Source organism: Pleuronectes platessa, chromosome 21 (assembly GCF_947347685.1).
Source record: "Pleuronectes platessa chromosome 21, fPlePla1.1, whole genome shotgun sequence".
Lineage (NCBI taxonomy): Eukaryota > Metazoa > Chordata > Actinopteri > Pleuronectiformes > Pleuronectidae > Pleuronectes > Pleuronectes platessa.
Window position 1 is genome coordinate 17,312,825 of NC_070646.1, and position 20,638 is coordinate 17,333,462.

Here is a 20,638-nt window from a genome sequence, read left to right on the forward strand (position 1 = left end):
GTGTGTGTGGTCCAGTTATTACTCATGTTGTGGGGACATAGATATATTTACAAAGTCATATTATATAGTGACTTGTGTCAATTACGGAGAAAAAAAACAGGTCCAGAACTGGACATCATTATATTTTAAGGTGAAGACGTGTTTTAAGGTTAGGTTAGATTAGGTTAAAGTATGTGGCTGGCTCTGGTTCAGGGGTTAGAGCGGTCATCCTGTAACCAGCAGATCGGCAGTCCTTTTTACTCTTCCTCATTTAAAGTGCGGAAGTGTCCTTGGGCAAGATACTGAACCCCAAATTGCCCCTTCTCATAGAGAAAAGTGCTGCACATAGATGCACTGTGTGTGAATGGGTGAATGTAAAACTGCACAGTATAGTCAGAGGAGACATCTTGGATGTAGAGTTGGCCCGATACATTTGTGGCACAATACTAGTGTCCTGCTTAAGTTTCAAAAGTTTAAAGTCTCCAGAAAATCACTGTAAGTTTACGTAATGTCCAGATTGTGTGTGTGAATGGAAGATAACTGGATGATATCTGATAAGGGAATTCATGAAGATGGACTCAAAAATGTTGCCATTCATAGTTCAAAAATACATCCTTGCAGGTACCTCTGAATCCTACAGGACTATAGATACAACCTCGAGCTTATAGCTGTATACGGTATAATTATGCTATATGGTACAAAAGGATATCATCATGACATTTGTAGTCAGAAAATACATCACATTGTGTAGTAATGCAATAACATTTGCAACCAAAAAGGTGAGAGACACAATCTGCTGCTGAGGGGAGCTGAGGGAGTGTAAACAAAACGATGAAGCTAAAGGCTCCATAACTTCTGCTGAGCTGAGAGAAACTGCAGTGGAGTGATAATTGTCTTTGAGTTTATTTGATTCTGTGGTTAATATATAAATACTAAAGCTGTAAGAAACTTTTTTCCAGATCAGTTAAAGAGAACCCCAGAGAACCCCAGACGGCACAAGACCATGGAGCCGTCTCCCTGGTGAGGTCATTAACGGCTCTGTGAGAGATGATCCATCGATGGGCAGAAAAGACGGAGAAGTTTTGAAACAAGTTGCTGAGGCCGGGAAAATCACACGTTCCAAAAACTATTAATAAAGTGGGAATGCGTTTTCCCCCGTAGCAATAACAGGAAATCCTTGTAATAGCCTTTTTTGGCTCCTTTCATTAGAGGTATGAGAGCTATTTGTAACGCTAAAATGGTGGCAGCCCCGTGCATCATGCTGTGCAGTTTCAGAGTCCTCCCTCCGCTTGCGTGTCCGTGCTGTGAGACGGCAGCAGTAAAACTACCGGGTCTGACCCATTTCCCTGTGAATCATCCTGCCATATGCTGCTGCGCACACCCAATGCACACAGCGGCCATCGCCCTTTCAATCTGTGAGCACACACATATCTCTAATCCAATGCCTCTAACCAGGCCAGAGGATTCACAGGCGTGACAGCGGCGTGTTGAGGCCGAAAAACAACCCAGGAGGGAAATACACGCGGCACACGGAGCGGGGAGGGGGGAGGGGGGGGGGGAGGACCATGCAGCTGATTGAAGCCTGTCGGAGAGGATACACGAAACAAATACAGGCGGCGAACACACAATCCAAAGTTTCATTCTGCTGTTAAATCAAGTCTCAAATCAAGTCCAGGTCCACTCCCCGAGGTGAGACGCTGCTCTCTGCCTTCCAAACGCATCAAATATCTGATACTAATACACAAAGTCAGGGGAGGGAGTGATTGAATATGACTGGAGGAACAAACAATTGTTGACACAGCAGCTGCACTCGTAGAGCCGGCACCAGCACACTGGGAAGGAGAGGCTTGAGAGTAATTGAAGACTGAATGCACTTATTGGAGTTGGCAAATTCCAATTACAGCAAAGCCACCTATTGATCCTGATCCCAGAGTGCTGTGACAGATTTTATTCTCACTTTCCAGAGATTATCCACTTATTCTGTTCTCTGAGTCAAAGATATGAAGAAAAAAAACAGATCTTCAGTGCAAAAGTCCAAAAGGGATGTCACACCCTGTAATCCCTGAAATACAAGTCAATGGACAGTGTAGCTTTTGTTATAACAGATACATGAACCGGGGGGGGGTAATGTGTAGTGTGTGACCATCAGATGCAGCAACGACAAGGGCGACACTAAAAGACAAATCAGATCCACTGGTCGTGCTGATTTCTTAGCTGATGGTAAGTCATAGCAGATAAAGTGTTATCTGTGTGTATTATTCAGGCCAACCATTCAGAAACAGAAACAGAAAACTGGGTTTAACCCCTTAATGCCTGAATTAATTTGCAATTATAAAAAAAAAAAAATGATTTTGGCTGTCATTCAGATGCTAAATTAATTGGAAATTGTTAATTTCAATATAGCATATACAATAGATATAAATTTAGGTATGAGGCAAATTAGATACATGAGGCATAATGGGGCATAACCTTAATTTAACAAATTTTCCAGTCTCTGGTATGCAGATTGATGCTGCTTTTGCTTGAAATTGAATAACAACTTATGTTTCTGTACAATCATTGCTGTTCCATCATCTCAGTATTTCAAATACAGCTTAATACCTCAAAATAGCTTTGCTGCACAGTCCCAAGGGGCTAGTATGTATTTTCCACTCCGACCACTAGATGGCTTCCAATACCTTCCTTGGTATGTGTAGTATTTGCACAATCAGGCACAAGCGTCACCTCGCGCCATTAAGACCGGAATGGGGTTTGAGGCAAATTTGCGACATTCGTCCACAAGGGGTTAAGGTCAATTAACTGCCACCAATGTAGAGCTTGTCTAATAGAATGAAGGATAATATTTATCATATTCATAATAAAAAAAGAAGTAATTATCAAATTGTTTTGTTATGTTATGTGCTTATATTGAAACATCACTATTAGCTGTTATATTGTGATCATATATGTTTAAATTCCCAACAGTTAAGTCTGTATGTGTGTTGGTCAGGCTATGAATTACAGCAGTTAACATCCAGGTTGTGGAAATACTCAAACTTGTATTAATACGCAGCTAAAAATAGGTCCTGATAAATGCACTAGTTGCTCTTGTTTGTTTATTAAAACTACCATGTTCAGCTATTTAGGGAACCTCTTTCCAAAATATTTAAATAAAATAAATCACCATTACTTTTGGTCTATTAACTGGATTTACCGATGATAAATCACAGCTACCGCCCCACTTGAACTTTAAAAAAGGACACAGTATTTATAAAGTGGCCCATTTAACTAAATGTTTCCTGGCGCATGAACAAACAGGAATGTTGTCACATTATCAAATGTCTGTGAAATTAAGGCAACAAGATGCACCTACTGAAACACAGACTGTGCTAAATCAATTTCAGGCGAGGGGAGCTTGTGTGCTGAAGACAAACACCTTCGCTGTAAGCACACGCTAAAAAGGATTATGACATTCTCAGAACAAGAGCACCACCTGCTCTAGGAACATTTTAGCTCTGTTAATGTAAAACCCGAGGAAATATTTCTTTAAAATGTTTAATGTAAAATAGTTGAGCAACCGGAGTATAATCTGATTTCTTTATCTAATTGCTAAATCGCTGTAAAACTATTCATATAATTTTGCCATTGAGTGTGTCTATTGATCTATGATGGGATGATTGGAGGGATTGTTTAAATAGTATAATGGCGGGGAGAAAGAGGATAGTTGTAAAATGTTTTGATATTATTCAATATAAAAAATGTAGTAAAAAATAGTCTCTTACCTAAAAATCTTTATTTTTCTGTCGGTCTGCCTCAGGGCGCTACTTTCTCACATGAGTAACAAGGACTAAACCAAGCATTTGCCGAGTGAATCAGGTGATTCTTAACTTGATCGAAGGAATTGTCACATACCGACCCATGTCCTTGTGGGCTTCAATGCAGGTTATTTTGATAAATCAGTGCATCAGTCCAGCGTTGCTCCACTTCTTAAAACCTACACATACACGCTTTTGAGGCTGTGGGGTCAAGAAAAGCAATTTGACTGTATAACTTGTGATGGAAAAGCGTCCAGAACTGGAGAACTGTGCTGAACGTCTGGAGCAGGTATAGCTGCCATGCGAATGTGGACACCTTTTTACGATGTGCTGATGATCTAAAGCAGATTTTTGGGGCTTAACCGCTCGTCTCATCCGTCTATTTTTGGGGAAACTCAAAGACGAAGCCATGCACTGCGTGAAAACAACTATCTGTGTCCAGCCAGCCGCTTGCTGTTGCATGGTATGTTGTCAAAATGCCTCCTTAGCTTTGACAGATTTCTGATGTTACTGTTGCTTTTGGAGTGAACCATCAAGACACACCTTCAGCATGTCTTGAGCATGTCATCATTGCCACTGCCCCACCCCTTCTCCTTCTGTCCTCTTGTCCTCCTCCTCCCCTCTCCCCTCAGTCCCTCCGTCGAGCGGTTTGTGATTGAGATTCAGGCTCACAGATGGATATGCCATGGATGCTGGCTCCGACATCGCTGTCACACGTCCAGCTCTCTGTGGTGCAGGGGGCAGGAGAAGAATCCCTCTCCCCTGCATCGCTGAGGCAATTAGAGCAATCTCCCAGCCTGAGTGAGAAGGGGGTCGCTGTCAGATGATAGTAATTGCAGCTTTCACGCACGGGGCCCTCTCTCTTTTGTAATGCTGCGACAACTCCACTGCTTCAGCCAACCCAAACTCGTGTCACATTAATTTGAAATCCACCATTTGCATAATTGAATATTTACATCACTGAGCTGCCTTCTCTGTCTTTTGCAGCTGACATCAGCTTGTGTTTGAAGACTTATACTTGTCAGGGCATTGATTCTGTTGTGTACAGCAGCAAACATTACTACATGACACGAGTATGAATTGTTACACTCTCACTTACTCTCCATTGGTGGAACTTCATATTTTGTAATAAGAGCAGTACTTGACATATATATCTGGACATTACATGAGTCACCATCAAAACCACTAGTTTGCAGTGTAGCAATCGCAGAAGTGACAGGTTTTACTAACTATATCTGAGTCGATTTTTTGCTAAATTTAAAATAAAAATTGTCAAGGATTTAAATCAAGAGTTACATGATGAAATGTGATCAACCGTATGAGACAGCAGCAAATAAGAAGAGCTGAATCAGTGACTGCAGCAGAGCAGAAGCAGATAGTGAGCTTCAAGTGTTACTTACAGGTTCACTGATGGCACATTTAGGATTTGTGTAAGTACGCGGCAATAAAGGGGCCAAAATTTACACGGGGGGGGGGGGGGGGGGTTATATGTCCAACACCCATTTACAGTTCCTGATTCCATAAGGTGCACATTTAAGTCTTGTTTAGTTAGTTCTATAGCTTTGAGCAAAACCACACATCTTTCACTCATCATTTGAAAAGTGTTCCTTGTTCAAGCTCATTGTGTACTTCGAAAAAGGTTTTAATAAGCTTAGCTTGAATAAAAAATGTCAACAAATTGTATTATGATGATTGTTGTTGTTGTTGTTGTTAATAATATAAGTGACTAAGAATAATAATAATTTTTTAAAAGACTACTGAAAGGACAGTGGCACATAAGATGGCAATCACATTTCAGCAGGAGTCGATGCCCCCCCTGGCCCCACCCCTGGATCTGCCCCTGACATTCAGTTCCATCATCATTACAATGTGCATACACTTTTCTGCAGTTTTTTATAATCCCTCTCTTTACGGCAGAGCTCATTCTGTCCAGTTTGAAAACCCAGGGGAGCACAGCCAGACCAGAGAAGCTAAGTGGACATTTTATATTAATGAAAGTAAGTTTCCATGTTCCCCGTGTCTGTGTCGCTTTTTTCTGTGTATTCCAGCTTCCTCCCACGTCCAAAGACCTACAGATCAGTGTTAGGTTAATTAGAGACTCTCAATTGACCGTAGGTTGTTTGTCTCTCTATGCTGGCCCTGCAAGATGTTGGGGACCTGTACAGGCTGTAGCCCGCCCCTCACCTAGTACCAGCTTGGATTGGCTCGAGCTCTTTCCCCTGTGATCAATAAGCAGTAATGGATGGACGGATGGCATAAACTCAAAGTGAACCCCTTAAATTTGACAGTCTGGGGCAGGCTGGGTATTGTGGTTATTGCCCTTTCTTCATTTTTTTGTCGCAATGCTAAAATGATTACTTGACAGAAAAATGTCTACTTAAATAGCAGACTTTATCTCCCACAATTATGTTATTATTGTAATTATTATATTATAAGCATCTCTCTGAAACAGTTAAATTCACACTGAACATTATAACTTTCATGAAAGGAGGATTTATAATTTTTTCTATAGATCCAGTGCAGTTCTGGAAGGACAGCTGCACCAATGTAAAAAGTTCTGGTAGCCTTTTAAAATAGTTTTATGATATACATATCTGATATCACCCATCATCGCTAGTATCAAAATACATGCAACACTTGCTTTACAATAAACCCTAACACTATAACTTTTCTTTTAAACGGTGTGCTAGGGCTAGCAGGTTGACTAGCAGTAGCACCAATCTGCAGCCGAACAGAGCTGTGAGCTGTGATTCTGCACTAAAACCGATAAGGCAGAGAATCCAATTGATGTTCTGTCACTCTCAGCTCATTGTTTTTAGGTTCAAATGATTGAGAGCAGGAATCAGAACTCAAACTATAGCTTTTAAAATGGTTTTCAGGATTAAAACAAAAAAGGAAAAACTACATTCAGCCCCTAAAGCTTTGAGGATCCACCGGTGAAAGTGTGCATACAGGTTACAGGGCATCTGCCCATCTGCTGCAGGTGATCATAGCCAAAAAGTATTATCTATCGGCCCAGGAGCACTTGTATGTACCTGTAAACATCTGCACTGATCCGATCTGGAAGAGACCCAACAGCAGCAGCAGCAGCACTGAACTGCAGACAGCTTCACACACAGGACACACAGGACACAAACACTCTGGTGATATCAAACACCTGCTATCAAACATAGGATATTAAAGTCATGTGCAGACGGAGATTTAGGGACTGGTAAGCTGGCTCTCTGATTGATATCTGATTGGATGGCTGGCTGGCAAAATGTAGTTTGTCCCTCCAGAGTGAAACTACAGCTGCCATCCAAGAGCCTGCTGTTTGTTGTTCTACCTAACACTCCCTGTAATTAGGCAGATTCTGAGCTGCCAGTAGAATGACACACACACACACACAGGATTCAACACACAGGCTTGTCAGATTTTGCTCATCTGGTTGATCGTGACTACAGGAAGATGTTTTTTTTCACGAACAGAGGAACACGAAACGAGACAGAGTGAAGTAGACGTGGGCCTGATGTTCAGACAAGACACGTGTTCTTACACAATCTTCTGCGGCTTGTTTAGCAACAGGAATGTGATTAAAAGCTTTAAAAACATGACTTCTGCTGAACTGCGAATTCCACTTAAAGGATGTGTCATTACTTAATACCCCTTTTTCTTATGGAACCTGCCGACTGGCATTGATGTTCACAATGCTCTGCCGCACGCATCTGACTTCAAAGCGCCAGAACAGAAGCGCGAAGGAGCCCATGTCCCTGAATGTTTCACAGTGCTAATAGATTCCCTGTGCGTTTAGCAGAAATAAAGCGGGCGAGAAGGGACAAAGGACATCTAATCCTGTTCCATAAGCACTATTCAGAAATGTGCTGGAAACACTTCACGAAGTGACGGAGGACTCCAAAAATCGCTTTCTCTCACCTCTCCACCTCCAAAGTGATTAAATTCATTAAAATCTCTTCAAGTAATTGCAGCTTATCTATGGCAGAGTAAATATTCAATTAATACTGCCTTTTTAATAACTATGATGCCTTCAATCCATCGTGCATAGCCTTGCATGTCTCCCTGCCATTAATTAAAATTTCTCTTTGGAGGTCAATTAAATTTCCTTTAACTATTCATTAGCCAGAATACAGGGTAGCACAAAAATCTATTAAAAGAGGACTTCATCTTCCCCTATGCAGTTTTGGTGTGTGTTTGTGTGTGTGTGTGTGTGTGTGTGTGTGTGCTGTGAGAAGGGGGGGGGGGTGTTGTAAGGGAGGGTTAATCTCCCTCTTTGCTTTCCTCCTGGGCAGAAAGTGGTCTTAAGCTCTCTCCGTGTCGAGGTGGCGAGTTGAGCTACGGCGAATGGAAGCGGAAGCTCTTTACCGATCTCTGTAGCGTTTGGCCAAGGCTGACTGGCTGCCAAACAGCCGGAGACAGAGCGGGGATGAATCAGCACTGACAAGGTGAAGCCAGCTTCGTGTTCACCGGCTGACAGCTCAGGTGCTCAGAGAGATGGAGACACAACAGATTACATTTAGGCCATTGCAGAGGGAGAGAGAGAGAGGGAAGGAAGATAAAGCAAGAGAGGCAAAGTTTCCTCGGAGACAAATGAGAAATTTGGGCTTGCCTTGTGTGGGTGTTAATGTGAGCTGTCAATGTGTCAGCTCCTCAAGCCTAACAAGATTGTGACACCAAATACAAGGAATACATAAATTAAAACTATTGTATTTGATGTTTCCTCTAAAATGAAGACAAATTGTGAGTTCATATTCGGTTCTTTTTTTTTTTACACTTAACAACTACAGCCCTGATCATACCTACTGAATTAAAAAGATGTTTGATTCATTAATATTGAACAACCAATAAGCTAATATCAACCTGAAGTGACTCATTTGCATTTGTCGCTCTTCCAGAAATGCCCTCTCCTAAACAGGAAAGCATCATTATATATTATAAAAATGCCTAAAAGTAACCTTTACAACACATTATTTTAAATGTACCAGCCAAATTAATTCAGAAGTCAACACACTGTGTATGGCCTTGAATGAGAGGGCTATATGCTTTGGTTGGACATTTAAAGCCTTTTCTAGGTCTCAATGATAAGGTACTAACATTTAGATGGCTTAAATATTTTCACCTCACATTACTTGTACCTTTACAAGTCTTTATTTACTAATTTAGCTTTTTTTTTCTTTTTTTTAGGGCTTGCTATATAATAGCTATATCAGAGCTGTGTTTTCAGCGTAAGAACAAATCGCTCGTGCAAACCAAACGCTTACTTCTGCTGCCGCTTAACAATAAAAGCTCTCCACCGGAGAACCAGCGGTAGGCTTTTATTGTGGAGCGATAAAAGGCAGGAAATTGGATGTACTTGCCATGAAGATTAGCAGAGTGTTGCCAGTGGTGCGATTATATAATAAAAAGTTTTTCGAAGAAACCAGTTGCAGACATTAAAGAGATACAGCTACACTAATCTGTGTGGATGAAGAAGTGACTGTCCCCGTCAAAGAAACAGCAAGAGGTAAAGCTCGGTGAGACAACGTCAACATTGGTCATTTTCTGTGTTTGAGGAAACGAAAAAAAACCTGCTGTTCTTTTTTTGTGAACAGTTTCAAGGTGGCCCATCTCTTGCTATTCCATTCTTTGAGCCTCCAGCCCGCTCCCTCTCCTCGCCTTTGTATTTTCATTATGATTCATCCTAAGAGCAATAAAACTGTGCCATTGTGACTGATGTCCTTATTGCGGAAACATTGCAGGGTAGCTGCTCTCAAAGTGAAGTCCTTGAGGCAGCGGCAGGGGAGCCCTTGCAAGAGGAGGAATTGTTAAATCTAATTTTTATTTCAAGCTGAAATTATACCACAGAGAAAATGTATGAGTGACTATTCAAATCGCAGGTTTCCCTACCAATTGTATTATATTCTCGGAGCGGAGACAGATCTACCATTCATTCTTAAATGACTTACGTCCGCCAGTAAGAGGCCCAGGGACCTAAATCTGATCAGACAGGAGGCCCAGGACAGCACGTGGGTCTATTTTAGAATCAAGACGAAGACATTAGAACAGCTGCGCCCTTCAGTAGGTGTTAACATACATACCGTTCCTATACACTCGATTGTTGCCCCGGGCTTACCCTGTACTTGCTACTAGCATGCACACATAAACTAATCATACCACTAATCTCACCATGCTACTGTACACTTGTGAAAGCAGCCCATCTGCGCGGGCTTCCCAATTAGCTGCCGTCATATGGCACAGGATGGAATTCTTTTGAGTCCTCGCTACACCACTGTACAGGAGAAAATAATAAACAGCACGCTTGACTAATCCGCCGGTAAGCTGCAGGATTTCATCTGTAAAGCCCCAAAGATAAAGTTGCGGGTCTTCCTGCACAGAACACGGCCATTGTGCATCCTTGAATAGGTGGATTGTCCTGTTTATTATCTCCAGGATGGCGCTCGTTAGACAAATAGCTCACATCGTCTTCCAACAAAAAGCCCCGGTCAGGAGCATCGATCAGGGAGACACGCCTTATCAAATTACAACAGTCAAACAACAGGCAACACAATAGTGACAAGCACTAGGGCATCAGGAGCAATATCTTAGAAGCCAGCCACATAACGAGGCTAAAAAAAGATCCCGATCTATCAAGCAGACAGCGGGGAGAATGCACGTGTTTGCATTTGTGTGTCCTTACCTTGCGGCCACCTGTGTTCAGCTTGATGGGCGTGAGGAAGGGGTCAAAGATCATGTGGCTGGTCTCGATGTTGACTGGGGACTGCCTCTTCCCCACCGAGCACAGGTTCCAGGCCGAGTTTACCAGTCCCCAGAACGACGGCACTGCAACACAAAAGACAGAATGAGGCGTTAAAAAGGGGGGAGCATGTGCGGCGGAGAGATAGGACGACCTTCGATGGAGAGGTCTTCGGACTTCGTTATCTGGTTATTTTTAATTCAGACCTGCCCAGCTAACAATGGGAGGAAGGTTACCAGCCTGGTAGAAATGATGTGAGGCTTTGTTGGCCTGTAACAATATGTTAGGATTAAATCTACTGATTGCACTAAAATGATATTTCTATAAAAAATCTGAAACTCTTTCAGAACATATTGGAGAGAATGGATTTGATGCGGGAAATTAGTGTAGTGTCCCTTTAGGGAATTCACGTAATCTCAGTTAAACCATGAATCAAGCTATATTACATCCATTTGATCTTATACCTTTATGTATCCTCCGTAGAGTAAATTTACAAACGACACATCAGCACAAGGAAGTAGCAACACAGGGGATGGATATAGAGTAAAAAAAAGAAAATAATATACAAAAGTAGAGAAAGGGCAATATAGAGATGGGGATCAGAGTTGTGTCTTCTATGTGCAATTTGTCCAATAAGGACCCATTTCATTATAAACAGGATACAAAATTTGCACCATGCCAAAACTCCTCTGTTACTTAGCTTTGGCATTAACGCCATTAGGCTGCCCTCGTCTTTCTTGTATTGTGCTATATATGGACCCATTAAAATTCAATTCAGTCAAATAATCCAGCAATGAGGCTCCCACGCACTTGTATGATCCATCGTGAAGATACAGTAAGCATGAATTGCCGGTCGCACACTGCAGCAGAAAGTGCCCAGATGAGAATCAAGAAACTTACCGGAGCGTAACTAATCTGCAGTGACTTTTAGCGAAACCTCGCTCTGAAGGGAGGAGATATCACAGAGCTGAGAGAAGTGGAAATCGGCCTATAATCAGCTCACACGTGCACTGTAAGACTGAGAGGACAGGATGGCACAGTGAGAGGATGTCAGCACTGTGGGAGTGATAGGCATCGCAACCAGTCATTTACTTATGTAAGACTTGGCCACCGGGACCACGAATTCAATTCCTGCTCAGAATAGGAAGCGAAGGCTTATCACTGTCAACTCTAGCAAGAGGCATCTTTTTTTTCTGCCACAATATCTGCTGCAGCCTGGAGCAGAATTCTCCATTTAGGAACACAGCATTACGCAGAGATGACTCACTGGAACTGTGCTATGCAAATTCTACTCAGATTTCCAACAAAAGCAGAGATAATTTGAAAATATGCAAATTCCGTGTGAATCAGAGGGGAAGCAGACATAGCGCAGCGTGAATTCAAAGCTCAAGACTCAGCAAGACAACAAATCCTACCTGACTTTGAGGAACAGAGATTGTGGTGCTCACGAACGTGCTACAGAGAAGGCGCTGTGACGTGGTTCAGATAAATACATGGAGTCAAGTGGAACAGGTGCCAGTGTATTCATTACCCTTTGCTACCAACATCTGTCGGCTGAGGCTATGTGCAGATTTGAACGTGTCGTTCGACCGAAGAAGCTCAACAAACAATGACTCAGCGATCTGCGCCCGTAATCGTGTTTTTTATCCGTGTTTTTCTACAAACCAGATCTGCCCAGCTTTACAGAGCATCTTAGGCTCTCCAGCTCGCTCCATTGGTTCCACAGCGCACACTCTCTCCAACGCAGCAGGGCGCAACAGTTTTCAGTGACAAATAGTAAACCAAGTGAGGATGACATGCTCGGCCCAAAACAGGAGACAGCCAAAGTTGGAGACCAGCTGGTGAACACGGTGGAGCATTGAGCAGCTACACAGACAGGTAGTGTTCCTCAGGAGGTGGTGTAGCCAGCCACATAACAAGATTACAGGAGAGAAACACAACTCCAAATGAATACTAATGGTACCTCATTACTGCTGGATGTCAATTTATTATAGCATAATCATTGGAAATGCACCTATATATATTATAATGTATTTGTGTAGCGTTTGTTTATTTGTTTATTTAGAAGGATCCCCATTAGCTCTACCCTAAGACAGAGCTACTTTTAGTGGGGTCCACATTTAAGACATACATACAGATATCAAACATTTAAAAAAAAACATTAAATACCAATATCAAACATTTAAAACATATGTTACATTATAAATATAAATATGTTACATCAAAAGTTAATATACATACAAATAGTGATCATATAATATTACAAATATCAAAAATAAATGTAGTGGTTATGCAATATTACCTTTGTTATGATATAAAACACTGATAGATACAATTCAATAGAAGCGAAAAACTGCAAACCATGTAATCGAATACTACTCCTTTAGTTACAGTACCTCACCATCTAGTGTCACAAGTATGCTGAACCCTAGTGTTTCTTTATTTGCTTTTTGAACATACATTATTCTACCAACTGCCAACAGTCGGATGCAAAATGTATTCAGTGTTAATCTATCTACTAATTACAGAAATCTGTGTCTTACTCTTACGTGTGGGACCGCACATCACCAGAACCGCTTTTCTAATTGGTTTCACACTTGGCATGGGTGTTGTGAAGAATGCAAATATAGTGTGGAGTGATTTGGAAAAAAATTTAGTATATAGAGCTCACCATATAGTGCTCTATATAGAAGTCCCTATGCAGTCAAATAAGGGTAAGTGAGAAAAAATGCCATTGCATTGTCACTGTAACCACTTGTGTTTCAAATCACCTTGTAATAACCGTCCAGACGTTCTCCTTCACTGACCCAAAAGATGAAAAATAGGTATAATAGAGATACAGCTTGGTGACTGTGACATAAGTTATGACGTACTGTAAGACCTTAGTCACACAACACTGAGTCATACTGCAATTAAAAAGCTTTGCTTGGTAATGCTGCTGAAGGTGAGAGTTCTCTATGAGCTGCCTGTACTGTGACTCCGCCACAAGTAAAAAAATATTTCGACCTGCACCACACCAGAGTTAAACACTCGCCTTATGAGGGATGCCTCTAAATTTGACCTCAAACACAATGTTGGAAATTATGCTGACTTTCACAGAGTGCTCACTCACCAGGGGGGTTGCAAGTTGCTGCCTTCACTTATGCCAGCCGAGCGTGGCGGCAGCAGCGGGAGCAGCAGGAGACTAGATGGGTGGTTGCTGGGTTCTTCAACAATCTCTCCGCTAAGTCATTTTGCTCAGCAGCTTGACAGACTCTGGCAGACTGTTCACAAAGGCAGACTGTTCACATGACCTGCGATGTTTGACCGAGATGCAGAAGTGGTCTCTAGTGGCTCTGCCCGGTTCAGTATAATGTACAATATCAGTGGCAGCTGCAGCGGAAACTGATTTGTAGTGTGAACAGGCCAAATGTCTACAGACTCTGGGGGGCGTGGGCTGTAGTAGTAAGGGGATAGCAGCACCCGTCACTAGTGTTTCGAAACACCACAGGCCAGAATATGACCCCTCCATGTAGAGTTCAAAGATTTGCGAAAAACCAAAACGAATGTGTCTGTATTTGGTTTCTGCATGTACCAACAAATTATTAATCATCTCAATGTGTTTTCTGCGCTATTGGTAATACAGTAATGTCATTTCACTTATACAACACAGAATAAAAGAACAGAAGGCAAATTAAAGCAATGACGTTGCCTAGAAACGTGTTGGGCCAACACATTCTGTAAAAACAGCATTGATTCTTTAAGTCTCTGGAACTCTACTGAAAGGATTAAACACAATTATTTGTCCTCACTTGGACTGGCCAGGCTGATTGGAATATATCCTAAAAGGGGCTCCAAACTTATTTAAACCATGTCAAAGAGGTTTTCAGTGTATTTTGTTAAAGCATATGCCTGAAGTGGAGTGTAAACAGCTGTTAGGATATCAAACCCGAAACATATATACACATTATTTTTAAAAGAATTAGTGGCCTCTAGTGTTGAGAGTGCAGAATGCAACCATTTGAATGCCCCTCGCCTCATCCTCCTCTTGGCCTTTAAGTGACATTAAAATGCAAGAAGCCCTCTCCAGAGCCGGTGCTTGGTTTGTCTCTAATGGGCTACTGTAGTTATATGACACTGGAGGAACTGCATTAGATGTAAATATAAAGGGCTCATTATGAGCTAATAAACAAAACAACAACAATTTAAACTTAACAGAATTGACTCACTCAATTATGAATATTGTATTCCGTTGCTGCAAATAGATGTCCCTGCATACTGAACCTAATGTCTCTACATATAACTGCATAACAGGATGTTCACAGTATTAAAAAAATGTTTTAGGTAGCATTCAGCTAGGGAGGTAAATATGTTTGTTCATGGAGGGAGGTTCGGTGGGAGAGAGAGCCGGACAGAGAGTGAGAGAGACCTCTTCTGATGCAAACTCCTTCAGGAAAATGACAGGAAATCCATATGCAGAATGGGAATTGGAGTGTGAGTGGGTCGATCCATTAAACCAGGGCCCCTTGTCGTAAACGTACACATAATTATTAGCTGTTGATAGATTCCCGAATGCGACTACAGCGGCATGGAACATCACTCATTGCTGACAGAGGCACAAGCAGCTTTGTCAATAATCTACACGCACACCCTCCTATAGCACTGATACGCCTATATTTCACTTAGCCTGCTCACAAGCGTTAGAGGCAATTTCATTTCTTATTGGCAAGCTGTAAAAGTGGACAGAGATATATGCTGTGGCCTTTTACAGATGTCGGACATAGTAGATATATATTGCGAAAGTGAAAAGGGCAACTGATGTGGGGAGGCTTTTGTTTCATGGTTGGTCCTCATCCCGCTTCTTCTGTCAAAGAGCCTTTGGCAATTAGGATTCCACTATCCGTTTTGTCATCTCCCCCCCGTCAGAACTCAGTGTACGCCCTGTAGATTACAGTACAAGTCCATCACAGTGTCTCTGCAAAGCTCCGCCCCTTATCTTCAGATCATGCACACAGTACCGTACTTTTTGATATTGGCTCCTGGAATGTGACCTCCTCTTTCAATTCTTATTTATCGTGTGTTTTTGACTGTTGTGGTCCATCGGCAGCGTGTTGACTCGTTGGTACCGTTGAGTCGGTCGAATCCTGTTCATCAAAGTCAACATAAAGACTGTGACCATTATGTCAGTGTAACATTCACACTGCATCATTGCCTCCACCATGGAGTTCCTTTTTTCACCGCGATCCATTTTTTTGTTGGCTGGTTTTTATGTTTGTTCTAAAACCACGATTATGCAAAAAACTACTGGATTGATTACCAGTTGTTGAAGGATTTGGTCTAGGTCAGGGAAGAAGCCATTGCAGTTTTGGTGTGGATCCGAATAAGGGGGCTAATCCAGACATGTTGTATAATTTTCTTTCCCCCCCTCTAGGACTCTGGTGGCCTTTGCTGCTTTGCTACACAGTTCAAACAAGTCCTCCCGGCTCCAGATATTCATTCCATCCACAAATGAATAAAAACCAGCAGATGCCTGGAACTTGAACCCATAAACCTAAATTTGCCAAAAAGGTTACCACTATTTAAAAATACACTATTAGTATTAAATTCCACTGACAATTTCACTAATGTAAATGTGCCTATGATATTATACATGAAGTATGAAAAGGGATATACTCTCATGCACAACCCGACAAGTTTTGTGTAAATATAGTACTGCATCAGCAAAGATACCTGGAAACGGTGGTATTTCAATACTGTATTGACTTACAGGACTTGAGTTAATGAACTATACGGCTACAATAAGGTTATTTAGCATCCACGCAGTAAATCATGTCTCAGAGTGAGCTAACAAAAGCAGACCAGGAACATGAGAGCGAAGCAACAGATAGAAAATGATAGACGATAGAACATATCTAAACTCCCTAAAATATAATATAATAGCATAACTTCCAAGTGTAAAATTGACAGTGTGTGATTGTAAAAAACATTATGATCCTTTGACGCTCTGGTGGACAATACACTCAACTCGACCTGAAGTACAGCGGCATGAAGTGTGTGAAAAGTGAAGAAACATGACAATGTTTAAGCAAAGTCTTAACACTCCTGTCTGCCTGCTCCCCCCCCCCCCCCCCCCCAAAAAAAAAAGCTGATGCTCGGAAGAAGGCTTACATTTAAATCAAAATCTCTAGATTTGTCATCAGTGACAGATGAACTGCTTTTAGAAAAAACTAAGAATCAACAACCATAAGGAGGAACCAAACACTGTTTCCCATTAAAGTCGCACAGTGTAACAGTTGTTAGTCTTTTGCACCTATTTAACCAAACAAGGCGCCGTCACAAGCTTGGTCCTCAGCATGGAGGTGTGAGGCCATGTTTGCGGACTAATTACCCGGCTTACTCCGAGGTGCATGCCGGGTCGTCCCTGTGGGCTTATTAGAGTTCAGGGTTGCGGTGAAGGTTGGATCAGAAGTCTGAGGAGACGGTCACTGGACAATTACGCCCTACATTAATTACTTCCTCAGCTGAGCATCTCACGGATACCCATGTAGTCATAAATCGAAAGCGTGGCGAGACATGGTTTCTCATTATAGAGAGCGGCGTGGAGAATGCTAACATCAAAAGGCATTATATGGACACATGCAGACACACCCAAAGGGGAGAAGCTGCAGCCAGGCCGAGAAAACAAGTAACGTCCTATTTTCGACTCTTAATGAGATTCACACACATACTTAAGAACACATATGCATGCACACACACAGGCCAGTGTTGGAGGCAGCAGAGGTATTCATTTCATTAAACAGGCCCAGCCACCGAGATAGCTTTAATGAAATGTCTTTATTCTGTCAACTGGATATGGCTGAAAAGTTAGCGCAATCGTTTTTGGGAAACGAGAGGGAATTGGAGAAATGCACTCACACATGCTAAAACACACCCCGAACACACACACAGATCTCTCTCTCCCCCCTCCCCCCCTTCCCTTCTGCTCTCTCTCCCTCCCTCTCCAAAAACCCAGATGCATCCCGCACGTCAATTTCTTGGATGAGCATCAAGAGAAGTATAAAAAGTGCCTTCCTTTTGTAACTGCTGATGCAAAACTGGGCTGCAAATTTGCTCGCAATGGGAGCGAGGGAGTGTGAGAGAGAGAGAGTGCTGAAGGAGACCAACAGCTTGGGGATAAATGCTTACTTAAGCAGGTATGGAAAACAACATCTTAATGATAATGAATGTCTAAGAGCAGCATTAAAGGAGCTGTCATATTCTGCCAGCTCTCAATTTGCAACACTGCTCTGGCACTGCAGGTTCCATCTTGTTTACTCACCAGGGGGGGCGTTTTAACAGACATTTTGTGGCGTCTGTGAACAGAAGGAGATGTGCTTTATATCAAAGCTCTGGACAGGGACCAGGTGCAGTACATTTATAAAAAAATAAAAGTTGTCAATGTTTTTTCTGTGGCGGCGGGAACATGGAGACTGTGAGTTTGACGGGGGGAAAAAAGAGAAAAGCGCGAGGGCTGGTGTACAACACACATTCTTGTATTGCTACATTAACAGTATCTACATGCAGTGTTTTGCATCTATGAAAGGTGTGGAAAAGGTATAAAAAGCTAAACATAGAAGAGGCTCTTTGAACAGGAGAGCAGGGGCCAGAGAAGAGTTTTAATAAACATGAACACACAATTAGGGAATAGACAACAGGCAAAAAACTAAAGAAAACACAAAAAAGATCACAAATGAACTCCAGAAAATGTACGACCTATGGGTTTTCGATGTCCACGGGTGCTTGCTTCTCACACACAAAGAATGCAGAAGGCAATTCTTCCGCCCAGAGGCATTCACAACAAAAGGAAAATCTCTGGAAAGTTCAGACAAGAGGTGATGCAGCATGTAGAAGGCAGGAGGCAGGAGGCAGGACATAACGTACTAAATTGCCTGTGGAGATCACAGATTTTGTTTACAGCACAACACAGGCGTCAGCCCTTGTCACCAAAAGCTTTGGAATTTAATTTTCAGTCTTAAGTTGACACTTTTTCTTCATCGACATGTATGGCATCTTTTTTCCTCCTGAGATATATTTATTCTTTTTGTTTTTTCCAGTTCTGTGTCTGTTATCTGTTAGAGACGTCATCGCCATGCCCACTCACTCGTGGTGAACCCAGCTACTGCAATACTGTATTATACATGTATTGTCACATGGGCTTGCTCGGACATTCTAAAGAGCTTTTATTTAAGGGCTGGCAGGAAAATCTCAGTAGAAAGTCCAGATCATCTGTCTCAGACATTTGCGTTCTCACATCCAGCATCCGGATTTCAGTGCTGGTCTGGAAGCGGCTGAGGTTATCTCAGTGTGAAACTTATCACCTGTAAATGATTTATCTTCCAGACAAAAGTAACTAACAGGAACTATACTTGTGTAAGACAGACTATTGTACTTACCCACAAGACGAGGGCAACACAGGAAGTCAGTGACTCCCGCTAATGTTGGTTTACTATAATGCATTAAAGTGCTATATTCATTAAGTTAATAATAATGATTGTATTCATTAGACAAGCCTACAGGCACAGACAGTGCCTCTGTAATTACTGTTGAGCAGTCAGACACTTAGCAGCTCAACAGTCACATGTATGAAGTGCAGCTGTTTCACTCCGTTAGAGAGGAGAGTGGAGAAATTAGCACCTTGGACAGCTCCAGCTGCGAGGGTGGGACAGACAGGCTGTGACTGGTGCAGCGTACACGTCCAGTGTGAGAGGATGTAGAAATGTAGAAACGATGAAATCTGAAATAAAGACAGCTACTCATTTCTTTGGGACCATACCTGTGTATTTGGGGAGCGAGTCAGGGCTTTTAACAAATGTCAGCACGTTCATGCTTTTTGGGGGCGTAGCTTTGAGAAGAGGGCCAATGGGAGGGGCAGGGATGTATGATTGCAATGCTTTACTTCATATACAGTAAGATAGCTTAGTCAGGTGGTTTCCCAGCCAAAGGTTTGGTCCCTTCCAAAAGGTCAAAAAGTCTGAGGGGGCATGAAATTATTTAAGGGAGCGGAAACAAGACAAAACAAGATATTTCATGGACTTTGCTCAAGTTCACTGAAGTTTAATAAACTCAACGTCATGTTCACTAGCCTGACATGACTTCTGGTTTTTGACACCAGCAGCAGCCTGAACTGTTGACATGAGACAGGTTGGCTCTATGGGTTTATACTCTCGACCCCTGATTTTGACTCTACCATCTGCAACCTTTGCAGAAATCCACATTTATCAGACCAGGCAGAGTTTTTCAGTCACACATTTCTGTACTTGGCTGGGAGTTTTTCATTTCGACTGGTTATTAGAGTCACCATAGCCTTTCTGTCAGCTCTTGTTAGTCTGAACGTTCTCCTCCGTCATTAGCTCATTACCAAGGCTCAGCAGATGTTTTTATTTACACACCAACCTGAGTATACTGTATTTATTTAGTTTGTGTGACAATCTCAGGAGATCAGCAGCAGATCTACTCCAACCAGCCCGTTGTGTCAAAGTCAAAGTTACTGATATCACATTATTCCCCATTCTGATGTCTGATGAGAATATTAACTGAAGCTCCTGAGCTGTATCTGCATTATATTATGCGTTGCCCTACAGTTTGTTTGGATATAACTTAATTTTGGGATAACTCTATTGAACTGTTAAGGAAAAAACTTTATTTTAAATGTGAAGAAAATATGTGTCTGAGCACCTCAGTACTACTCGTTACCGTGACATTTTCCTGACTGCATCAACTAATTCATGAACACCTTCTTTGAAAAGGGGGATTTGCTCCCTCATAGGATCTGAAAACAACAACAGACACACAAGACAACACAAAAGATTGGTGCCGCAGGTGACACACTATCATGTCGTAGCGAGACTTTAATCACCTGGCCCACAGTAGACTCATTACCACAGTTCATCAATAGTCCCCTTTTATCAGCTGTAGCATTAGTGCTAATGGGGCCAGCACTTGGCACAGCTGACTATGAGCAGAACAAGGCAGCTATTACAGGCAGGGTGTCGCAGGTACTTGAATGTCTTTCAGGAAGCAGATATATTGAGTGACTGAATGCATCTTTGTGAGAGAGAGGGAAAGAGAGAAACAGCGAGAGAGACAGCGAGAGAGAGAGAGAGAGAGAGAGAGAGAGAGA

General features: G+C 42.1%; 1 protein-coding gene across 1 annotated transcript in view; it reads right to left on the reverse strand.

Annotated features, from left to right (window-relative positions):
* ca10a (carbonic anhydrase Xa) overlaps window positions 1–20,638 on the reverse strand; it is a 239,153-nt gene that overhangs the window by 134,068 nt on the left and 84,447 nt on the right. The window contains exon 3 of the mRNA XM_053414542.1: window positions 10,444–10,586. Coding sequence (XP_053270517.1) covers window positions 10,444–10,586 — 143 coding nt within the window. The remainder of the gene's footprint in view (window positions 1–10,443; window positions 10,587–20,638) is intronic.